This window comes from Desmodus rotundus, chromosome 3 (assembly GCF_022682495.2).
Source record: "Desmodus rotundus isolate HL8 chromosome 3, HLdesRot8A.1, whole genome shotgun sequence".
Taxonomy (NCBI): Eukaryota; Metazoa; Chordata; class Mammalia; order Chiroptera; family Phyllostomidae; genus Desmodus; species Desmodus rotundus.
Window position 1 is genome coordinate 186,354,520 of NC_071389.1, and position 18,565 is coordinate 186,373,084.

Consider the following 18,565-nt stretch of genomic DNA (forward strand, 5'->3'; position numbering starts at 1 on the left):
ACCTGCCTTCATAGCGTTCTCTGTGCCTACTGCATGGATGAACTTTCAATAAACATTATTAATTCTCTTTGTCACCGTTTTATGTACTAGAACTAGAGCAAAAAGCACTATCTAGTGGCATGAATTAACTCTAATTTTGAATGTTTCGGTACTCGATTAACTCCATAGTTGTTCCTAGAGTACATTTAGCCTGCTCTAAGAATGTTAGATATGTTTTGAGGATGAAGGAGAGGGACCAGAGCACAGGTATTTTTCATGTGTGTTACTAAATCCCTCCAACACAAAGATGGTTATCACTCCCAGGTCCCATGCAAGGGGATAGCTTTTAGTGCGCTTGGAGGGTCGGCATCTTACAAATGTCACATCGTGTCTCCAGCTGCATACCCTTGGGCCTCACTGGCAAAGAGCAGAGAGAAGTACAGGGAACTCAGGCACCCACGCCATGGTTGGGGTTTTCTCTGGGGTTGAGATTATGGGTAAATTTGACTTTATATGTTATATCTGTTTGAAATTTTATTAAGAATGTGTTTCTTTTTAATTAGAAAAATATATACTAAAAAGCATGTGTGTGTGTGTGTATATATGCTTTTTTAACTACAATTACAACAAATCCAAATACAATTCTGTGTTACCTCAGAATGACATTTCTGTTTGCCTTTAGATCTTACAAAATACCACCAGTTTAAAACTGGCCCGGAAAGTTCATGAGACCTTACGCCGAATCATTGCGGGATTAATTGTAAATCAGGAAATGACGGCAGAGTCCATTCTATTGCTCAGTTATGGTTTGGTCAGTGAAAATCTCCCCCTGTTAACAGAGAAAGAAAAGTAAGTTTAAAAAGAAAAAACACAAAACTTTCATTTAGGTGTTTGCTTCTGTTATGCCATTCAGTTCTTATTTACTTTAATAATTTTTTAGTAAAAAAAATTAATATTTTTCTGATGAATGAGGTTGCTGTGACAGCAGCCAATTTTTTTTTCTTTTTTTATTTCACTGCTACCATCTCTGTTTTGGATATTTATGTAATCAAAGTTAGGATAGAGTTTCAATATATACCTTGTGCTCTGATCAAATAGAGATCTAGACCTTAAAAGGTTTAAAAATACCGTATTGGTAAGCTTCCTTTAGATGTTTTGTGCTCTAAAAGAGACTCTTGGCACTTGGGTTCAGAGGTCAAAGAAAAGGAGTGCCCTTGCTGTTCATCTGAACTTGGGGTGTCCTCTGTTTCTTGTGGTTAAGGGAGAAAAAGACCACAGCAAACAGCGCTTTGTTTAGTGCTCAACTCTTACCGCCAGGGAGGGCCGCAGTGATGTACGTGAATGCAACTTAGGCTGTTCTTTCCTTTATTTTTCATTTCACTGCGGTTGGCAGAAATCCAGCAGCCCCGGCCCCAGACCCACGTCTGCCACCCCAGAGCTGTCTTCTACTCCCCCCAACTCCAGTTCGAGGCGGGCAGAAAGCTGTTGTGAGCAGGAAGACCAACATGCACATATTTATTGAGGCTGGGCTTCGGGTAAGCACCTTGAAGCGAGACTCGCCGCCCACAGTGCGTCTGTGCCTTTTACTGCTCTGCTGAATTTCTAGTATTGCTTATTGCCACTGTAAATGCCTTGCCGTAAGTAAATTATGGATTTTTTTAAAAAGTACATTGGTCCATTTACTATTTATCTTTTCTAGTACTTACTTTGATAATATAAACCTGAATTAATGATTCTGACTTAATATTTATTATGGTTTCATTGTTGCTTTGCCCATGAGTTTGTACCTCTAAACTACTTTGAATTTTTTCAAAAGATGGTGAGCTTTTAAAAACCCTTCATTGGCTTCCATTTTTCCTAGGAGAGAGCCAGACCTTCATTTGGGCTGCAAGGGCCTCGCCTCTCACTACACCATTTCAACACATGTTCCAGCCACACATGGCTTTCCCTCGGTTCTTAAAGTCGCCACGCCATTCCTGCCCAGGACCTCATCACCCAGTCCTCCCTCTGCCCAGAGCCCCCACAGAGCCCTGCATTTACAGTGAACTCTTTCCTAGAGTCTGTGTCCCAGGCTAAGATCCACCCGTGCAGGGACCTTGTCCCTGTGGGTCATTGCCGCATCCCGTGTGCCCAGCCAGTGCCTGGATCAAAGTAGATGCTGAGTAAGCACTTGGTAAATGAACTTAGAACCTCAGCTGCAGTGTGAGCTCCCACCTTCTTCGCTGAGACCCTCCCCGGCAGTTTTCCATTTTTTCAAAATTTTTATAAATCAAATAGAAGCATCTTAACATTTCAGGTTATCTCTTAAAATCATTTCACCTTTACGTAACTCAGTTGGTCTTATGAATACCAACTGTGAAATGTCTTGAAATCTTCTAGCTCCTGCATCTGAGTCTGAAGACTTCCAAGATCAAGTCTTCGAGTGAGCACGTCCTGGAAATGTTGGACCCCTTTGTGGCTGTCCTCATAGACTGCCTGGGTTCCATGGATGTGAAGGTGAGCGCCTGCTCCTTCCCCGGAGCTGGGCCGGTCAGAACACCTAGGACTTAACTTCTAGGCTTGTGCACACAAGATAGAAGGGTTTTTAAAGGGATTTATGACATCATGAACCACCCATATTGCCTGCATTAAAGTGCTCCCCAATTTAGTAACCCCGAATGTTTGGAGAGCCCTTAACAGTTTGGAAAGCCCTTCTGGGTGCGTTAATTGCTTTCTCTGATCCTTGCAGCGACTTCATGGGTGAGTGGAGGTGTCCCCGTGTCAGTGATCGTCATCACCGTCACTACCACTACTCACTGCCATGAACCCTCAGAACAACCCAGGGGCGTGCACTATTACTGTCTCTGCTTCACAGATGAGAAGACTAGCCTTCGACTAAGTGCCTCGCTCCAGATCATGGCTGCAGGACAGGGCTGTCAAACTCATTTTCACCGGGGGGCCACATGAGCCTCACGGGTGCCTTCAAAGGGCCGAATGTAATTTAGGACTGTATAAATGTAACTACTCCTTCACTAGTGAAGGAGCGCTGCCGCTGGGTAGAAACAAGGTGCCGGGCGGATAAAACAAGGTGGAGGGCCGGATTCGGCCCACGGGCCTTGTGTTTGCCACCTGTGATGTAGGATATGAGCCTCAGTCTCAGAAGCCAGAGCCTCCACCCTCCCACATCCTCAGCTTGTCTGTTTTGTGGTGAAGGTTCCGCGAGGTTGAGTGACATCTCTGTAGTCAAATAGGTAAAAGCTGCAGAGCTGGGGTCTTTTAACCCCGGAGCTTCTCCCCCTGTGTCTTCATCTAGCCAGCCCAGGAGGGCCATCACAGCAGCCAGAGCAGCAGGAGTCTGTGAGGTGGAGCGGAATGCAGTGAATAAGCTGGTCCAGGCGGGCTCTGCGGTTTGGCGTGGGGGTTCAGGGATTCTCATATAAAGCAGTTGGTCCCAGCCCACTTTTTTAATGCCTTTGCACAGGAGTTAACTGTTTTAAATTGTAGTTCATTGTTTCCGTGCTTTATTTCTGAGCCAGCTATCTGCTCCATAAATTGACAATGGCATCCTTTTTGTCTTCGTATTTATAATACTCATTAGTGTCTTGTATACATAATATAAACTTAATAAGAATGATTAAGTTGAAATACCATTTTAGAAAATAGGAAAGTCATTTATAATGTATTTTTCAAAAAAAATTATTAAAATGGGCCAACCTATGCTATTATTTGACCCATGTAGGTGAAGAATATGGGAGGTGAGCTTGTGATACATCCTCACCTGCCTTGGCGAGGCAGCACGCTCTTCCACAGCAGGGGGTGGGAAACTCCCCGTCTTCTTACACCTTGGACACCGCTCATGCAGAGTGGGCCGGGCAGAGCTCTGTGTCCCTTCACGTCGGTTGCCCATGGAGTACACAGCCGCAGGCACCGTGTTATCATAGAGTGTGGTCGCTGTAAGTTGACTGGTTTTGTTGGTTTTGTTTTTCAGGTGATCACAGGTGCATTACAGTGCCTGATCTGGGTCTTGAGGTTCCCTCTGCCTTCCATAGAAACCAAAGCGGAACAGCTGACAAAACACCTTTTCCTTCTGCTGAAGGACTATGCAAAACTCGGGGCTGCCAAGGGTCAGAACTTCCACCTGGTGGTAAATTGTTTCAAGGTGAGCAGTTTCACTTCCACTTAGGAGAAGCCAGGCCCAGGATTAACATCAAAGTTAGTTTTCCACATCGTGTTCTGTCGTATCGGTCAAGACTTTTTCCAGATTAATTTGCTAAGGACAGAGGGTTGGTTTTCCGTGTGCAAAAGCATTGATATTGTATTAAGTCCCCACGATTTCACTGGATCCTGATTTGTGGGACATTCTGGCCATTAACTTCCCTATTGTAACTTGCAGTGTGTGACCATACTCGTGAAGAAAGTGAAGTCTTACCAGGTAACCGAAAAGCAGCTTCAGGTTCTACTAGCGTATGCCGAGGAGGACATTTATGACACGTCAAGACAAGCCACTGCATTTGGTCTCCTAAAGGTGCGGTCACAGTTATGAGCCTCACGTCAGGTATTTTTAAAATAACATAGAACACGGTGTTCTGACTAGCTGTAGACTTTCACAGTTGAGTAATTTATTAAGATGATAATTTAGGTGGTTATTGAAATGTTTGCATGTGAGCTTTATATTAATACTTCCAGGGAGTTCTGTACAAATACAGGTGTGTATTTGTATTTGTCACACTGGACATTGTTTTCCTTTTATTTAATTGTGGTGAAATATACATAACATAAAATCGCATGTTTTAATGATTTTTAAGTATACATGCTTTTTCTTTTGGAGGTACTTTCATTATGTTTGAAAACTGCCTGTGACTACTGTAACATCAGGTCAGCTTATGCCCAACTGCAGTGGACAGGAAGAATATGTCTTTTCCTTTGTATTTTAGGCCATTTTATCAAGGAAGTTGCTGGTTCCAGAAATTGATGACGTCATGCGGAAGGTGTCCAAGTTGGCGATTTCTGCACAAAGCGAGCCGGTCCGAGTCCAGTGCAGACAGGTCTGTAGAGAACTTACTCCCACGGCAAGGGCTGGCCCTGCCTTCTCCGTGTGGTTTTTAGATAGATGTCGACATGCACTGAATTCTGAAGGCAACTTGGTGTCATGTTGATGCATTATTCTGTGACTTGGGACCCCACGTACACTCCAAGTGTGAGCAACGGTCTCGGCCTTGTCTTAGGTTTTCCGTTAACAAGGAGCATTTTGAGTGTAGCCCCCATATGAGGCATGTCACATGGATGAAGAAGCACCTTTCCCTCTGTGGCGTGATAGCCTGCAGCGGCGCGGCCGTCAGACTGACGCACACCCCTGTGCGTCACTGCTGCCGGCAGAGTGGGCAGCGACATTCTCCCAGGCAGGCACAAAACAAAACTCCACAGGTCGTTATTTAATTTCAGACATCGTGAGTGCCAGAGGGGAAAAAGTGTTATCAGATTTCATCACAGGACACGCCATCATTGGTGTGTCTCAAACAAACCAAACCAAACCTATGACACAGGGTAACTTGCCATCTGTTGTCCTAAGACTCATCCCCGCCTCAGATGTTAGAATGTGAAAACCTGTGCTTCTCAAAATTGGTGAAGTAAGGAAGAGCATCTAATAAGAGTCTACAATCAGGTGGAGAGCCGCCCTGGTCTGGGAGTCAGGCCAGGCTTGTCCTGAGCATCGGCATGGAAGTGAGATTGGAGGGAAGAGTAAGGCTTCACCTTCCCGGTGAAGGGAGTGGCAAATGCTGGAGGAAGGTGAGCTCTGAGGCGGATCAGAGCTTGGCTTGTTGGAGGAGATGAAGGGAGGTGAGTGAGACGGGGGAAAGGAGCCCGGTCAGGCGAGACCTGTGGTCTGGTTAAAGATTTAGGGCTCTGTTCTGAGAATAGCAAAAAACTTGGAATCAACAGACAGGTGAGTGACCTGAGCAGATTTGGGTTCATACGTTTGTCCCTCCCTAATCATGGGGGTGCCCTTCAACCTGGAAGGTGGAAGCGTCCGAACTGGAAATACGAGCTCAGAGTTAAAGGAGGGCTTGACTGCCAAGGAGGCCAGGGAGGAAAGGGAAGAAGCTTGTGCTGAGAAAGAGTTTCCTTAACTACTGTCAGGAGGGAGGACCACCTGCTGTTTATTAAGCGCTAGCTGTGCGCCCAGCACCTTACATACATGACTTGTATTTGTAACAGTCCTTCAGAGGAAACGGTACCCCCATTTTCTGGCTGGAGGGAAAACACAGGCCTGGAGAGCTTACTGATGTGTCTGGTTCTTACAGCATACTGATCAAAGAGGCTGAGTAGGGTACATAGTTTGAAAGCAGAGCCTCTGCATGCAGATAGGCAACACGCTGCCACCTGAGCAAGTTACTTACTTTTTGCCAGATTCATTCCCTGCATCTGTGAAATGGGGTAACATCACCCTGCTTCCTAGGGAAGTCATGGAAATTAATGGAGAAACACTCCCCGCAGTGTTAGGCACATAGACGATATTTAGTAAATATGCAGTGGTTGTTATCACTACTGATGTTACTATCACCATTATTGTTATTCTTACTCAAGGGGAAGTACAGGGTGGAACCACAGTCTGTGTTCAGTCTACCCCACCACACCACACCCCCATCAGAGCGAGGAGTCTGCAATGTGTGAGCTTGGATTCAAAGCCCTTAATAAGCATGCCAGGGGTGGGCCAGGGCTTGACTCACAATCAGGCCTGTAGGGCAGGGCCTTTACAAGTGAGGAGGGAGGAGAGAGGAAGGGGGACAGCTGTAAACTTCACCTGACCAATCACTATTCCGGGAGGTCTTTTTAACCTACCAACATGTCCCAGAAAGCAGCTGAGGAAACAGGAGTCATGGAGAGATAGGATCCCAGTAATCTTTTGTGTGACTTCTGTTCGCAGGTTTTTCTGAAATACATTCTTGACTATCCCCTGGGTGATAAACTGAGACCAAACTTGGAATTCATGCTCGCGCAACTGAAGTAAGTTTAAGCCATAAACTACACAGAGGCGGTGGGGTAGTTTCTTCTCTCCTTTTAATGTGGCGGCTGTTTGGAAAAGAACAAACCTAAACTTAATGGCACGTTCTCTGAGGATGATCTGTGAATCAGCGACTTAGCCGGCAAACCTTGTGTGTGGCTTCACGTAGCAATTCTGCACGTCGCTTTCCACTTCAGTCCGACCGTTGCTTTCATTAGAGTCCACTTAGGAGAACGGTAAAGATCTAACAAAATACATTTAACACTGCACAGTAGCATGATATATACAAGCATTAAGATTGGGAAAATGGAGCGTTTTCCACTTTTTCAGAAATAGACTGGCATGTTGAGACAATGTTACAAATTCTTTAAAATAATTATTGGTAAAATTAAAAGGCACTAACAAGTCCTTCTGATGTTCTTGCCCTAGTTACGAACATGAGACTGGGAGAGAGTCCACCTTGGAAATGATCGCTTATCTCTTTGACACATTCCCTCAGGTACCGTACATCACCGAGACAGACTGCTAGCTGGGTTGCCCTTGAGCCCTTGGGAGCCCGCCGTCCTCCCTTCCGGGGGCATCTGTAAATGTCCAGTCTGGGTGGGCTCACAAGTGCCTGTTTTCTTTTAGGGGCTGCTCCATGAGAACTGTGGGATGTTCTTTATCCCTCTGTGTCTAATGATGGTGAATGATGACTCTGCTGTGTGTAAAAAGATGGCATCCATGACGATCAAATCCTTACTCAGTAAAATCAACCTTGAGAAGAAAGATTGGCTTTTCGAAATGGTCACCAACTGGTTTAGAGCGAAGAAGGTTAGGGTTGCTTTTGGTCATATTTCAATGAAAAGTCTTAGCTTTTGGTATTTGTACTTTAAGAATGCATATACCTTGTCGAATTAATTTTTCCCAAATAGCTTCATTATTTGCATTTGATTGTGTTAATAATATGTTTTCACAGTAAAATTTCAGAAAATGTAACAAAGTTGTAGAGGTAACATGAGGGTGGCCTGTAGTTCTACCACGTGGTAAATGTCCACTGTGTGAATGTATCATAATTTACCAACCCCCGCTGCTGAGTATGTTTGTTTCCAGTTTTGCTTTTTTGCTTATTTGGTTGATGGAATGTAATTTTTGTCAGTGATTGTTTCCATTTGTTGACTCTGCCACTGTCGCCGCTGGCCCATCTTTTGTGGAACATAAACAACACATGTCACATCTTAATACCGATTTACGTATTAAAGGTAGAAGTTGGCGGGGGAGGGGAGGGCGGGAAGGGGATGATACAAAACTTCTTTCCATTTTTTTAATTTAAAATGAGAAAAATATATTACTCAGTGGATAATGATGAATATCACTTTTTTAAAATGTTCTTGGGTATGAAGATTTCTCCCTATTTTGTTAGCCGCAGTGATGTGTTCTCCGTTGGCTTCTGGTTTCGTGAAGAACGGTTGAGAACAGAATCACGCCCGTCTTCACTTTGTAGCACTGGAAACAGCCTCCCAATTGTGTTGACCTTGGCTTGTGGTGGTTTGTTTTTGGTAGAGATTAAATAGACAACTAGCTGCCCTGGTCTGTGGCTTGTTTGTGGAAAGCGAAGGAGTCACCTTTGAAAGAAGACTTGGAACTGTTCTCCCTGTGATTGAAAAGGAAATTGATCCGGAAAACTTTGAAGATGTAAGTTATTTGCTAGCAGCTAGGGAATTAAAATTTTGCTAATTTTTATAGTTTTGCTTCAGATGGTATGGTCAATAGATTAAATGATGTGTTCAAAATGCTTTTTTATGAATAAAAGTAAGAATTTAATGCAGTTGGGTCTTCTTCATTAAAAGAGGGTTAAAGTAAGTTATCTTCCATAGTGCGGGGCAGTCGGAGGTTCTCAAGCAGGGTGATTCTGTCCCAAAGGGGACAGTTAGCAGTGTCTGCAGACATTCTGGTCGTCACAGCTAGAGGGCAGGAGGTACTACTGGCATCCAGTGGGGAGAAGCCATGGACGTTGCTGGACACACTGAGTGCCCAGGGCGGTCCCACAGCAAAGGCTCGCCCAGTCTAAATGTCAGGAGTGCTGAGGTCGAGGAGCCCTGGCGTACAGTTACGTGCTGGAATGAAAGTGTCTATCAGATGCTCTGGAATTGCTGTGTGAGTCCGTCTGCATCTGTCCTGTTTCTAGATCCTGGAAGAGACTGAAGAAAAAGCTGCAGATCGCCTTCTGTTCAGCTTCCTTACGCTGATAAGTAAACTCATCAAGGAATGCAACGTTGTTCAGTTTACCAAGCCCTCTCAGACTTGGAGTAAAATCTGGAGTGAGTATTACATTTCTATTTAAATCTAAAAATAAACACGTTAGCTGTAACAGAATTATTGGGAGCAGATTTGGGAAATTAGAATATGAATACTTCAGAAAGTATATAATGTCAGGGAAAAACTCTGTGAGAAAAAAACCTAACGGGCTCTTTCATATTGATTACAGTGAAAATGTCTCTTTCTGAAATATATGTACATATATTTCAGACTTTGTACATATATATATACACATAATATATGTATATATACATATATACCAAATATATGTATATATACATAATATATTTATATGTATACATAATATATATGTGTATAATATATAGTATATACACACACATATATTATACATATATATGTATATATACACACATATATTGTGAGTTTGTAAGTAACATTTTATTTATAAAAGAAAGTATATTAATTATTGGGGATATAAGAATGGAAAAAATTTCCAAAGTCCTCCTTGCTACTTGGTGATAATTTGGTATATATTTCCCTGCAGCCTTTTAGGTTTTTTCCTTTCTTTTTGAGGTTACATAATTCCATATAAACTTTTATATCCTGTCTGTACCTAAGTAATCATATTACTATTACTGTAATGCACTTAGTAGATATCCCTTTAAATAGCTATAAATAGCCCTATATCACTCTTTGAATGAAAAATCATATCCCAGAATTTTAAACTTAACGTGTTCAATTTTGATTAGTCAGGAGACAGACATTAGAATGGGTGTTGTAAGCACCCACGTGTCTGAGAGCCGGTGACCCTAGGAGAAGTCGGACCATCCCTAAGTCACCATGCGGCCCCCTCTGGTGCGGCCCCCCTGAGACGCGGCCAGGGCACTGCAGAGGCCCGTGCACAGCCGAAGTAAACCCACGTTCCTGAAGTACAGCAACAGAGACCACCACTCAGACGTGACAGGACTACTGCAGAGTTTTCATCCCATTCCCCGACGCCACAGGCTTTCCCCTTTCTAGTGCGTGTGGAGGGTGGCAGTGCAGCGACACAGGATGGCTTTGAAAGAGCCACGTTTAAGAGGATGAGCTTCGTGGCCGGTGGAACCGGAGCCCGGGCTTGGTTCCGCCTGTTACAGCTGACATGGCACGTAGCCCCTCTGGAACATCCGTCCTCATCTAATGTAAAATGGAAGTGACGACTCCAGCCTCACAGAACTGTCGTGAGGTCTCAACGCCCTGGGCCTGGCACACAGAAAGCATCAGTAAATGCTACTTTTCCCGTAAGCTACTCGGAGCCACCAATTTCAATAGTTAGAGAAACAAATATGTATATTATGTACACACATTAGTTTTAATTTAGAAATCGTAAGTGTTGATGCTGCCTTACCTACCTTGACTTGCAAACTAGTTCTTAGGGAACTGGTTTTGGGCTTCCCTCTCTCTGCCCTTTACCCTGTTGGGAGCTGGATGGTGAGGGGTTTCCCGTGCCAGTGACCTCACTGCGCCCTGGCTACACGAGAGCATCTGGGAAGCGGGGACTGTCTTGTTCGGGTTCAGGTCCCAAATGCAGGCATACACTAGGTACTCGAGGAGTGCCTGAATTAGTCGTTTACCACCAGAGTCCGGGAGGCTGAGAGACAACTGAGAATGCGTTCGGTTCCCTTAGGTCACGTGCACTGTCACCTGAGACACCCGCACAACTGGGTGTGGCTCACCGCAGCCCAGATTTTTGGATTGCTCTTCGCCTCTTGCCAACCTGAGGAGCTTATTAGAAAACAGAATGCCAAGAAAGCTAAGAGGAAACTCTCAGAACCTGTAGCAGTCAGGTTCCTAACAAGTGACCTTCACCAAAAGGTAAAGTTTCTCTGAAACCTCTTTCTTTCCTTAGGATCGGTGTGAAACGTTCATTCTGGGTCTTGTAGCCACCCTGGGGCTGGCCCTTGGGAGAAATCCTTCTCGCCTACAACTTGTTGCATATGTGAATCTATAGGAATATTAGGAACCACAGAGGGGTCACCCTCAAGGCCAATGTTTTATAAAGATGATTTTTAGACCCTCAGTCTAGTCAGATCTTTGCTTTATTTAGCATGTTCACTTTCTATTATATGCGTAAGCTGTCAACATTGGACAGTAAGATGAATATTGTCTGTCCTGCATAACCTTATTGATAACCAAAGAAGATCATGTTCCCGAAAATGCTAGGTGGAGACTTGGTATGTTAGGTAGGAAATGCTAGGTAGGGAACCCATCTCTGAGTCCCTAGGGCCTAACACACCACCAGGCACATAGCGGGAACTCTGTTAATATTGATGAACGCAGGGAGGGTCGAAGGGAAGGAAAAAAGTATCCGAATGTTACCAGGTGGTTCCTAATACTTTCAGGGGTTATGAGCTGGTCTTGCCAGAGCTTGAAAGTATCCCATTTCCTTTGCTTTAAATGCTTGTGGCAGATAGAAGGGAACTGTTATATTGGGTTGGCCAAAAAGTATGTTTAGTTTTTTCCATGAACTAAAAGATACATTTTTCATTCTCACCAATAACTTTATTGACTTGGATATTTTGAGTATGTTGGCTATCTCCCTCGTGGTATAATGTTGACTGTTCTCAATTAATGTCCCAATTTGATCGCTGTGAACTTCAACTGGTCCACCTGACCATGGAGCATCATCCAATGAGAAATCTCCAGCACGATACTTCGCAAACCACTTTTGACACGTTTGATCAGTCACAGCACCTTCTCCATACACTGCAGAAATCTTTTTTGCATTTTAGTTGTGTTTTTACCTTTCTTGAAATATTAAAGCATAATATGCTAAAAATGTTGCTTATTTTCTTCCATCTTCAGTATTAAAATGGCTACACAAAAATTCACTTATTTTGATGTTTTTTTAAATGCCCACTCATACGACAGCTGTCACAATACAATCTTGCAAAATTGTTTCCAATAAAGTTAAAGACAACTAAGCACTACTAGAGCCGTCTTATGGAAAAAAACAAACGAACTTTTTGGCCAACCCAATACAATTTTTGGTCATGGACCTTCCCTCTCCAGATGTGTACAAGTGGTCAGAGCAAAATATAGTTTCTTAGTTGTCATGTTACTGTTCTCAGGGATACCTTGTATTGTGTGTACCGATGTCCATTTTCTTTTCACAGATGAAAAGTATCTCCCTAGCCTCTTGCCATCAGTTGCATTCCAAATTCCTGGATGAGTCTCAAGGAGAGCAGGTAAGTACAATATTTTACCAACATTCTAGGAATGGGTTCACATTTGGTGTTTGGTTTGTTGTTTGGGGGGCTTTCTTCCTAGTCTGCTTGGGGAATTAAATGAAATATAAACGTACCCTCAAATACATGTTCAGTTATGCACATATTTCTGGTTGACTCCGGGGTTCTTTGGGATTACTCTTGGCACCATTTAAAATTCCCAACGAATATGGTGCAGTGGGAGGCTGTTTATTAAATCTTTTCATCTGTAGTGACTGAATCTTTGAAGGGCAGCGATTGTTTTTATATTAAATTACAATACTGAATTCCTTTTCTTAGAATTTGAAGAGAAAGCAAATGTTCCTACTATTGCATGGTCTGAGAATTGTCTTTCCTCAGCAGAAGACAAATAATTCTGTCACTAAAAAGCTTTATGTGATTTCATGGTATAATATTTAATGATAATGTAAAATTAAATATAGAGAAGGCATTTATAAATAAGCAGTAAATGTAAATAGTTTTGAATAGTTAGTCTACTGCTCCCTTTTACCTGCTTCCGACAGAGCAGTTGGGCTGGTCGGTGACAAGGGTGCTACATGGATACGGGCAAGGCCCTGACCTTGTGAGTCGTTACAGACCAGACGTAGCAATACAGAGTAAGAGATAAGGCACCAGAAACACGGTGAACGCTCTATGTAAAGAGGGATCTCAGCTGGCATGCCCAAACTTTTTTTTTTTTAGGTTGTTAAGAATTTGTTGTTTGTAGCCAAAGTCTTATATTTACTGGAACCTGATTCTGGGGATAAGCAAGGTGAGAGAAAAGAAGACATGGAAGAACAAGCAGCTGTAGGATATGGTGTAGCCAAAGAGGAAGCAGAACAAGAAGCCCGTGCAGATGAGAAGGCGGACTGCGACAAAGAACAGAATGAAGAGGGGAAGGAAGAGCACAGCCAGCCAGCCACGCTGCTGTGGTTGATCCAGAAGTTGTCCCGGATTGCAAAACTGGAAGCAGCTTACTCACCTAGAAACCTCTTGAAGGTACGGTAAATGTGCGGAGTGACCGAACGTGGTCATTTTTATTGGAAGTATTTTTAGTGGTGCTAGTGATCCTCCCAATTCCCTAGGAGCTTTCGCATCCAGAACTGCAGCAATACCTGCGCCAACATGGGCCTTGTTTTGTAAATTAACTGTTCGTATGGCTGTGAGTATAAGGGGAACACTTCTAATGAAAACAATCTGTGTCCTCAGAGAGCATGCATCTTTAAGTTTCTCGGAGCTGTGGCAATGGATCTTGGAGTAGACAAGGTGAAGCCGTACCTCCCAGTGATCATAGCTCCTCTGTTCCGGGAACTGAACAGCACCTATTCGGACCAGGGTAACTGGCCTCTCTTCTGAGTGCTTGCACCTCTCCCCGAGTGCTTCCTTCTTCTCTGCCCTCCCCCCGCCAGAGTGTAAGAAAGCGAACTTGCTAAATACCAAGACAATTGATAGCAAACAAATAAGGCATGTTTGTGTTATATTTGACTACCTTCCCTTATACTTTCTCATGTCTAAGAGTGAATGTTCCTTAAGAGATATTTTACTCCTCTGAGCATAAATACTCAAAGAAAACTATAAATTGAGGTGGTTCTGAACCTCATAATGCATAATAATAATGAATAAAGGAATGTTACTATATTCTCAAGAATTATAAGGCAAAAGTATGAAATAGTATTTAAATACTTTTTCATATTTTTTACTTTCCTGGTGCATTTGGTACATAAGTCTCTTATCCTAAAATGCCTATTTTGATACTAGGAAAAGTGGAAATTGGGGGTTGGAAAGAGAGAAGGTAAAGTAGATGTTACCTTCCTCTCTTCCACAGTTTTAAAATAAAACAAATGAAGTGTGTTGGTCCTAAACCCTGAAAGTTTCCTTCCTCTTTAAAGAGGAAAAAGAGGTGGTAAAGGTTGGGTCTGCTTTGGTTCTCATCAGCCAATATTTACTGAGCACCTAATATTTGCTAGGCACTGGGGTTCAGGTGCCCCAAAGGGAAAAGGCCTACTTTTTTCACAATGAGAAAAGGCCCACTGCCTGTTTCCAAGAAACTTGAACAGGTACACTGAACTCTCCTGAAATTGATGCAAAAATCTATGATTTGCATTTGGGGAAGAGAAGGCAGGGAAGGATGGGAGAGCATAGCTTTTCATCAGCTTCACAAAGGAATCTTTAATACTCCCCTGCCCCAATGTTATGGCCGGAGCTAAGTCTCTGTGACCTGTGAATTAGAGAGGGCCTAGAGAAACACACTTACCTGCCCCCGTCTGCAGCACTGAGCAGATAAGCAAAGGTGACCAAAAACATTGCCGTCTCGTTCTCAAATTAAGGTCTTCTGAGCCCGGAGTCCACTAGAAGTGGACATCTCTCCTTGCATCCTGGATAAAGTGGTGGTTAGGAGCTGTGTCCAACACTCCTGCTGGTTTTCTCATCGCAGAAATGTAGGGGTTGGTGTCAGATTAGCGTTTAATGTTGAATAAAAGTGATAATGCTGCAGGAGTTTAAATTGCACGTTGATTTTATATTCAGATGTATCCTTTCCTACATCACTGTCTGATTATTACTTTTTGTGTGATTAGATCCTTTGCTGAAGAATCTATCCCAGGAAATCATAGAATTACTTAAAAAGCTGGTTGGGCTGGAGAGCTTCTCATTAGCCTTTGCGTCTGTTCAGAAACAGGCTAGTGAGAAAAGGGCACTGCGGAAGCAGAGAAAGGCTTTGGAGGTGAGTCTGCCGTTTGAAAATACAACGTGGCCTGTATGTTAGGCTTAATAACTATTTTTAACTGGGGCTGTGTGCACGCATGTGCATCACACCTACCCAGGGAGGAAAGGGGAACTTACCCAAGTGTTTGAGAGGTGGGGACTTTTATCGCTGGGGCTCCAGCTGTTCTTTAGTGGCCGTGTAAACACTTGTGTTTAGAGGTGAATAAGATGGTCTGTATGTGGATTTCATTTTTATTGGTTTAACATTCACTTTTAAAGTAACAGAAAATTTCTGTTCTTTTTTCAAGTTTGTAACTAATCCTGATATTGCTGCCAAGAAGAAGCTGAAGAAACACAAAAGTAAAAGTGAAGCAAAGAAGAGAAAGATAGAGTTCCTGCGTCCAGGCTACAAGGCCAAGAGACAAAAGAGCCGCAGCCTGAAAGATTTAGCTGTGGTGGAGTAACATGCTCCCCGTGTGGGCAGTGTCTCGGCGTGCCCCAGGCATGAACTTCCCAGTGTGTCTGCCCGTCACATGTCACAGCAGGCTTTACTATTCCAGCTAAACTCTCTCAGAGACTGTATAGTATGTAGTTTAATATAATTATGCTCTTATTTTTTAATTAAAACATTTCATAACACCACTGTATCTTCACTGTCTAAAAAGCATGTGATACTAGCAATAAAGTTGAAAAAAACTTTAAAGATACACTTTAAATAGCAATACAAAATGTAGAAGTTAGGAATAAATCGAACAAATAATTTACAGTACCCTTCTAGAGGACATTGTGACACTTCATCAAAGGACATTAAGAAAAGTCTGCACAAATAGAGGTACGACCATGCTCACGGATGGGAAGACTCAGTGTCATGAGGCGCTGCCTCTCCCAAGCTGAATCCCCCTGGTTAAGTGCATATCCGAGCAGAATCCTGAGTTCTCCGTATTATCCTAACACGCTGATTAAATTTTTACAGAAGCTGAACATAGCCATGATGCTCTTAAAAGAGAACAGGGTACGGGGCTTTTCCTGTGAGATATCGAGAGAGACACAAAAAGTGCAGTCTGTGCAGGGAGCACATGGTAAACGCTGCTTCATTGACATCAAGGACTTCTGAGGACAAGACAGAACTGGGATACGGTATTACTGATAAAGGATCACAGTGAATCTATGAGTTAACAAAGATAACACAAAGAAGTGGCAAAAGAGAGAAATAAGCAATGCACAGAAGAAATACAAATGGTCCTTAAACATTAACATTCAGCTGATACGTAAAATGTGCACACACCAGCTGGTAAACAGTGGCTACCTTGAGACCCCCAAGTGCCACCTCGGCTGCTTGAGTCCCTAGACTCAGGATCTCCACCCACACCAGAAATGAAAGGGTCAGTACCTGTAGGGGTCCTCCTGCATCAGCTATGTGTACTAGTTAAATATTTTTAACCACTCCTGTAATCAGCCTCAATAATAATTAAGAAAATTGCAAATTAACACCAGAATGAAATTCCACTTTGAAAACTTCAGATTGGTAAAGTCAACGACACCAACGTTGGTGAGCAGAGCAGAGGGAACTCTTATAAACCACTTTGGAAAGTAATTTGGCATTATCTTTTTCAATCTATGTTGTCTTCCCTCGTTCTACACTTGATGTAGAAGCAATATTCTTTTTTTAAATATATTTATTGATTATGCTATAACAGTTGTCCCATTTCCCCCCCCCCACTCCACTCCATCCTGCACACCCCCTCCCTCCCACATTCCCCCCCTATAGTTCATGTCCATGGGTCATACTTATAAGTTCTTTGGCTTCTACATTTCCTACACTATTTTTACCCTCCCCCTGTCTCTTTTCCACCTATCATCTATGCTACTTAATCTCTGTACCTGTCCCTCCCACTCCCCTATTGACAACCCTCCATGTGATCTCCATCTCTATGGTTCTGTTCCTGTTCTAGTTGTTTGCCTAGTTTGCTCTTGTTTCTGTTTTAGGTGTGGTCGTTAATAACTGTGAGTTTGCTGTCATTTTTACTGTTCCTGTTTTTGATCTTCTTTTTCTTAGGTAACTCCCTTTAACATTTCATATAATAAGGGCTTGGTGATGATGAACTTCTTTAACTTGACCTTATCTGAAAAGCACTTTATCTTCCCTTCCATTCTAAATGATAGCTTTGCTGGATACAGTAATCTTGGATGTAGGCCCTTGTGTTTAATCTTGGGTAATGTAATTCTGATGTGCCTTGGTGTGTTCCTCCTTGGATCCAGCTTCTTTGGGACTCTCTGAGCTTCCTGGACTTCCCAGAAGTCTATTTCCTTTGCAAGATTAGGGAAGTTCTCCTTCATTATTTGTTCAAATAAGTTTTCAATTTTTTGTTCTTCCTCTTCTCCTTCTGGCACCCCTATAATTCGGATATTGGAACGTTTCAAGATGTCCTGGAGGTTCCCTAGCCTCTCCTCATTTTTCCGAGTTCTTGTTTCTTCATTCTTTTCTGGTTGGATGTTTCTTTCTTCCTTCTGGTCCACACCGTTGATTTGAGTCCCAGTTTCCTTCTCATCACTATTGGCTCCCTGTACATTTTCCTTTGTTTCTCTTAGCATAGGCTTCATTTTTTCATCTGTTTTTCGAACAGATTCAACCAATTCTGTGAGCATCTTGATAACCAGTGTTTTGAACTGTGCATCCGATAGGTTGGCTATCTCTTCCTCACTTAGTTGTATTTTTTCTGGAGCTTTGAAGTGTTGTCATTTGGGCCTTTTTTTTTTTTGTCTTGGCGCATCTGTTATTTTAAGGGGCAGAGCCTTAGGTGTTCACCGGGGCGGGGTAACGCTGGTTGCTGCACTGTGACGCTGTACGTGGGGGAGGGGCCTAGAGGGAGCAATGGCGCCTGCTTCACTCTCCTCTGGATTTCAATCCTTCACTCCGATACCCACAATCAAACTGGGCCCCTCTGGTGCTGGTTCCCGAGTGGGTGGGCTTGTGCACGCCCTAGGCCCCTGTGGGTGTCTCCAACGACCTCTCCCGTGAGGCTGGGAGTCTCTCCTGCTGTTGCCCCATCCCCCACGGGTGCTTTCAATCAGAGGTTTGAGGCTTTATTTCCCAGAGCTGGAGCCCTGGGTTGCGCGGTCTGCTTAGTTCCCCACCATTCATCCTGGTTTATCTACGTGCGAGTGTGGGGCTGTGGGTGCTACCCACTGCTCTGCCTGCCCCGTTCTCCGCCACTCAGTCCGGCCCTCTCGGTTTATCTGCACGGATGTGGGGCCGCGGGGTCTGCTAGTGCTCGGACTGCCTGCGCCGTTTGTCCCACACTCCACCAGTCTCGGCCCTGCCACAGCCATGGGAGTCCTCTCCACCCCGGTGCCCGTCTCTGCCCCTCCTACTGGTCTGGATGAATGTTTATTTTTT

General features: G+C 43.5%; 1 protein-coding gene across 1 annotated transcript in view; it reads left to right on the forward strand.

The window, feature by feature from the left end:
* Positions 1 to 16,509, forward strand: part of UTP20 (UTP20 small subunit processome component) — a 92,162-nt gene extending 75,653 nt beyond the window's left edge. The window contains exons 46-62 of the mRNA XM_024579020.4: positions 662 to 828; positions 1,373 to 1,514; positions 2,359 to 2,475; positions 3,947 to 4,117; positions 4,352 to 4,483; positions 4,893 to 5,003; positions 6,884 to 6,963; positions 7,391 to 7,460; positions 7,592 to 7,774; positions 8,504 to 8,635; positions 9,129 to 9,261; positions 10,887 to 11,074; positions 12,376 to 12,447; positions 13,168 to 13,464; positions 13,675 to 13,801; positions 15,042 to 15,187; positions 15,477 to 16,509. Of these exons, the coding sequence (XP_024434788.2) occupies positions 662 to 828; positions 1,373 to 1,514; positions 2,359 to 2,475; positions 3,947 to 4,117; positions 4,352 to 4,483; positions 4,893 to 5,003; positions 6,884 to 6,963; positions 7,391 to 7,460; positions 7,592 to 7,774; positions 8,504 to 8,635; positions 9,129 to 9,261; positions 10,887 to 11,074; positions 12,376 to 12,447; positions 13,168 to 13,464; positions 13,675 to 13,801; positions 15,042 to 15,187; positions 15,477 to 15,632 (2,424 nt within the window). The 3' untranslated portion in view covers positions 15,633 to 16,509. The remainder of the gene's footprint in view (positions 1 to 661; positions 829 to 1,372; positions 1,515 to 2,358; positions 2,476 to 3,946; positions 4,118 to 4,351; positions 4,484 to 4,892; positions 5,004 to 6,883; positions 6,964 to 7,390; positions 7,461 to 7,591; positions 7,775 to 8,503; positions 8,636 to 9,128; positions 9,262 to 10,886; positions 11,075 to 12,375; positions 12,448 to 13,167; positions 13,465 to 13,674; positions 13,802 to 15,041; positions 15,188 to 15,476) is intronic.
* Positions 16,510 to 18,565: the final 2,056 nt, after the last annotated feature.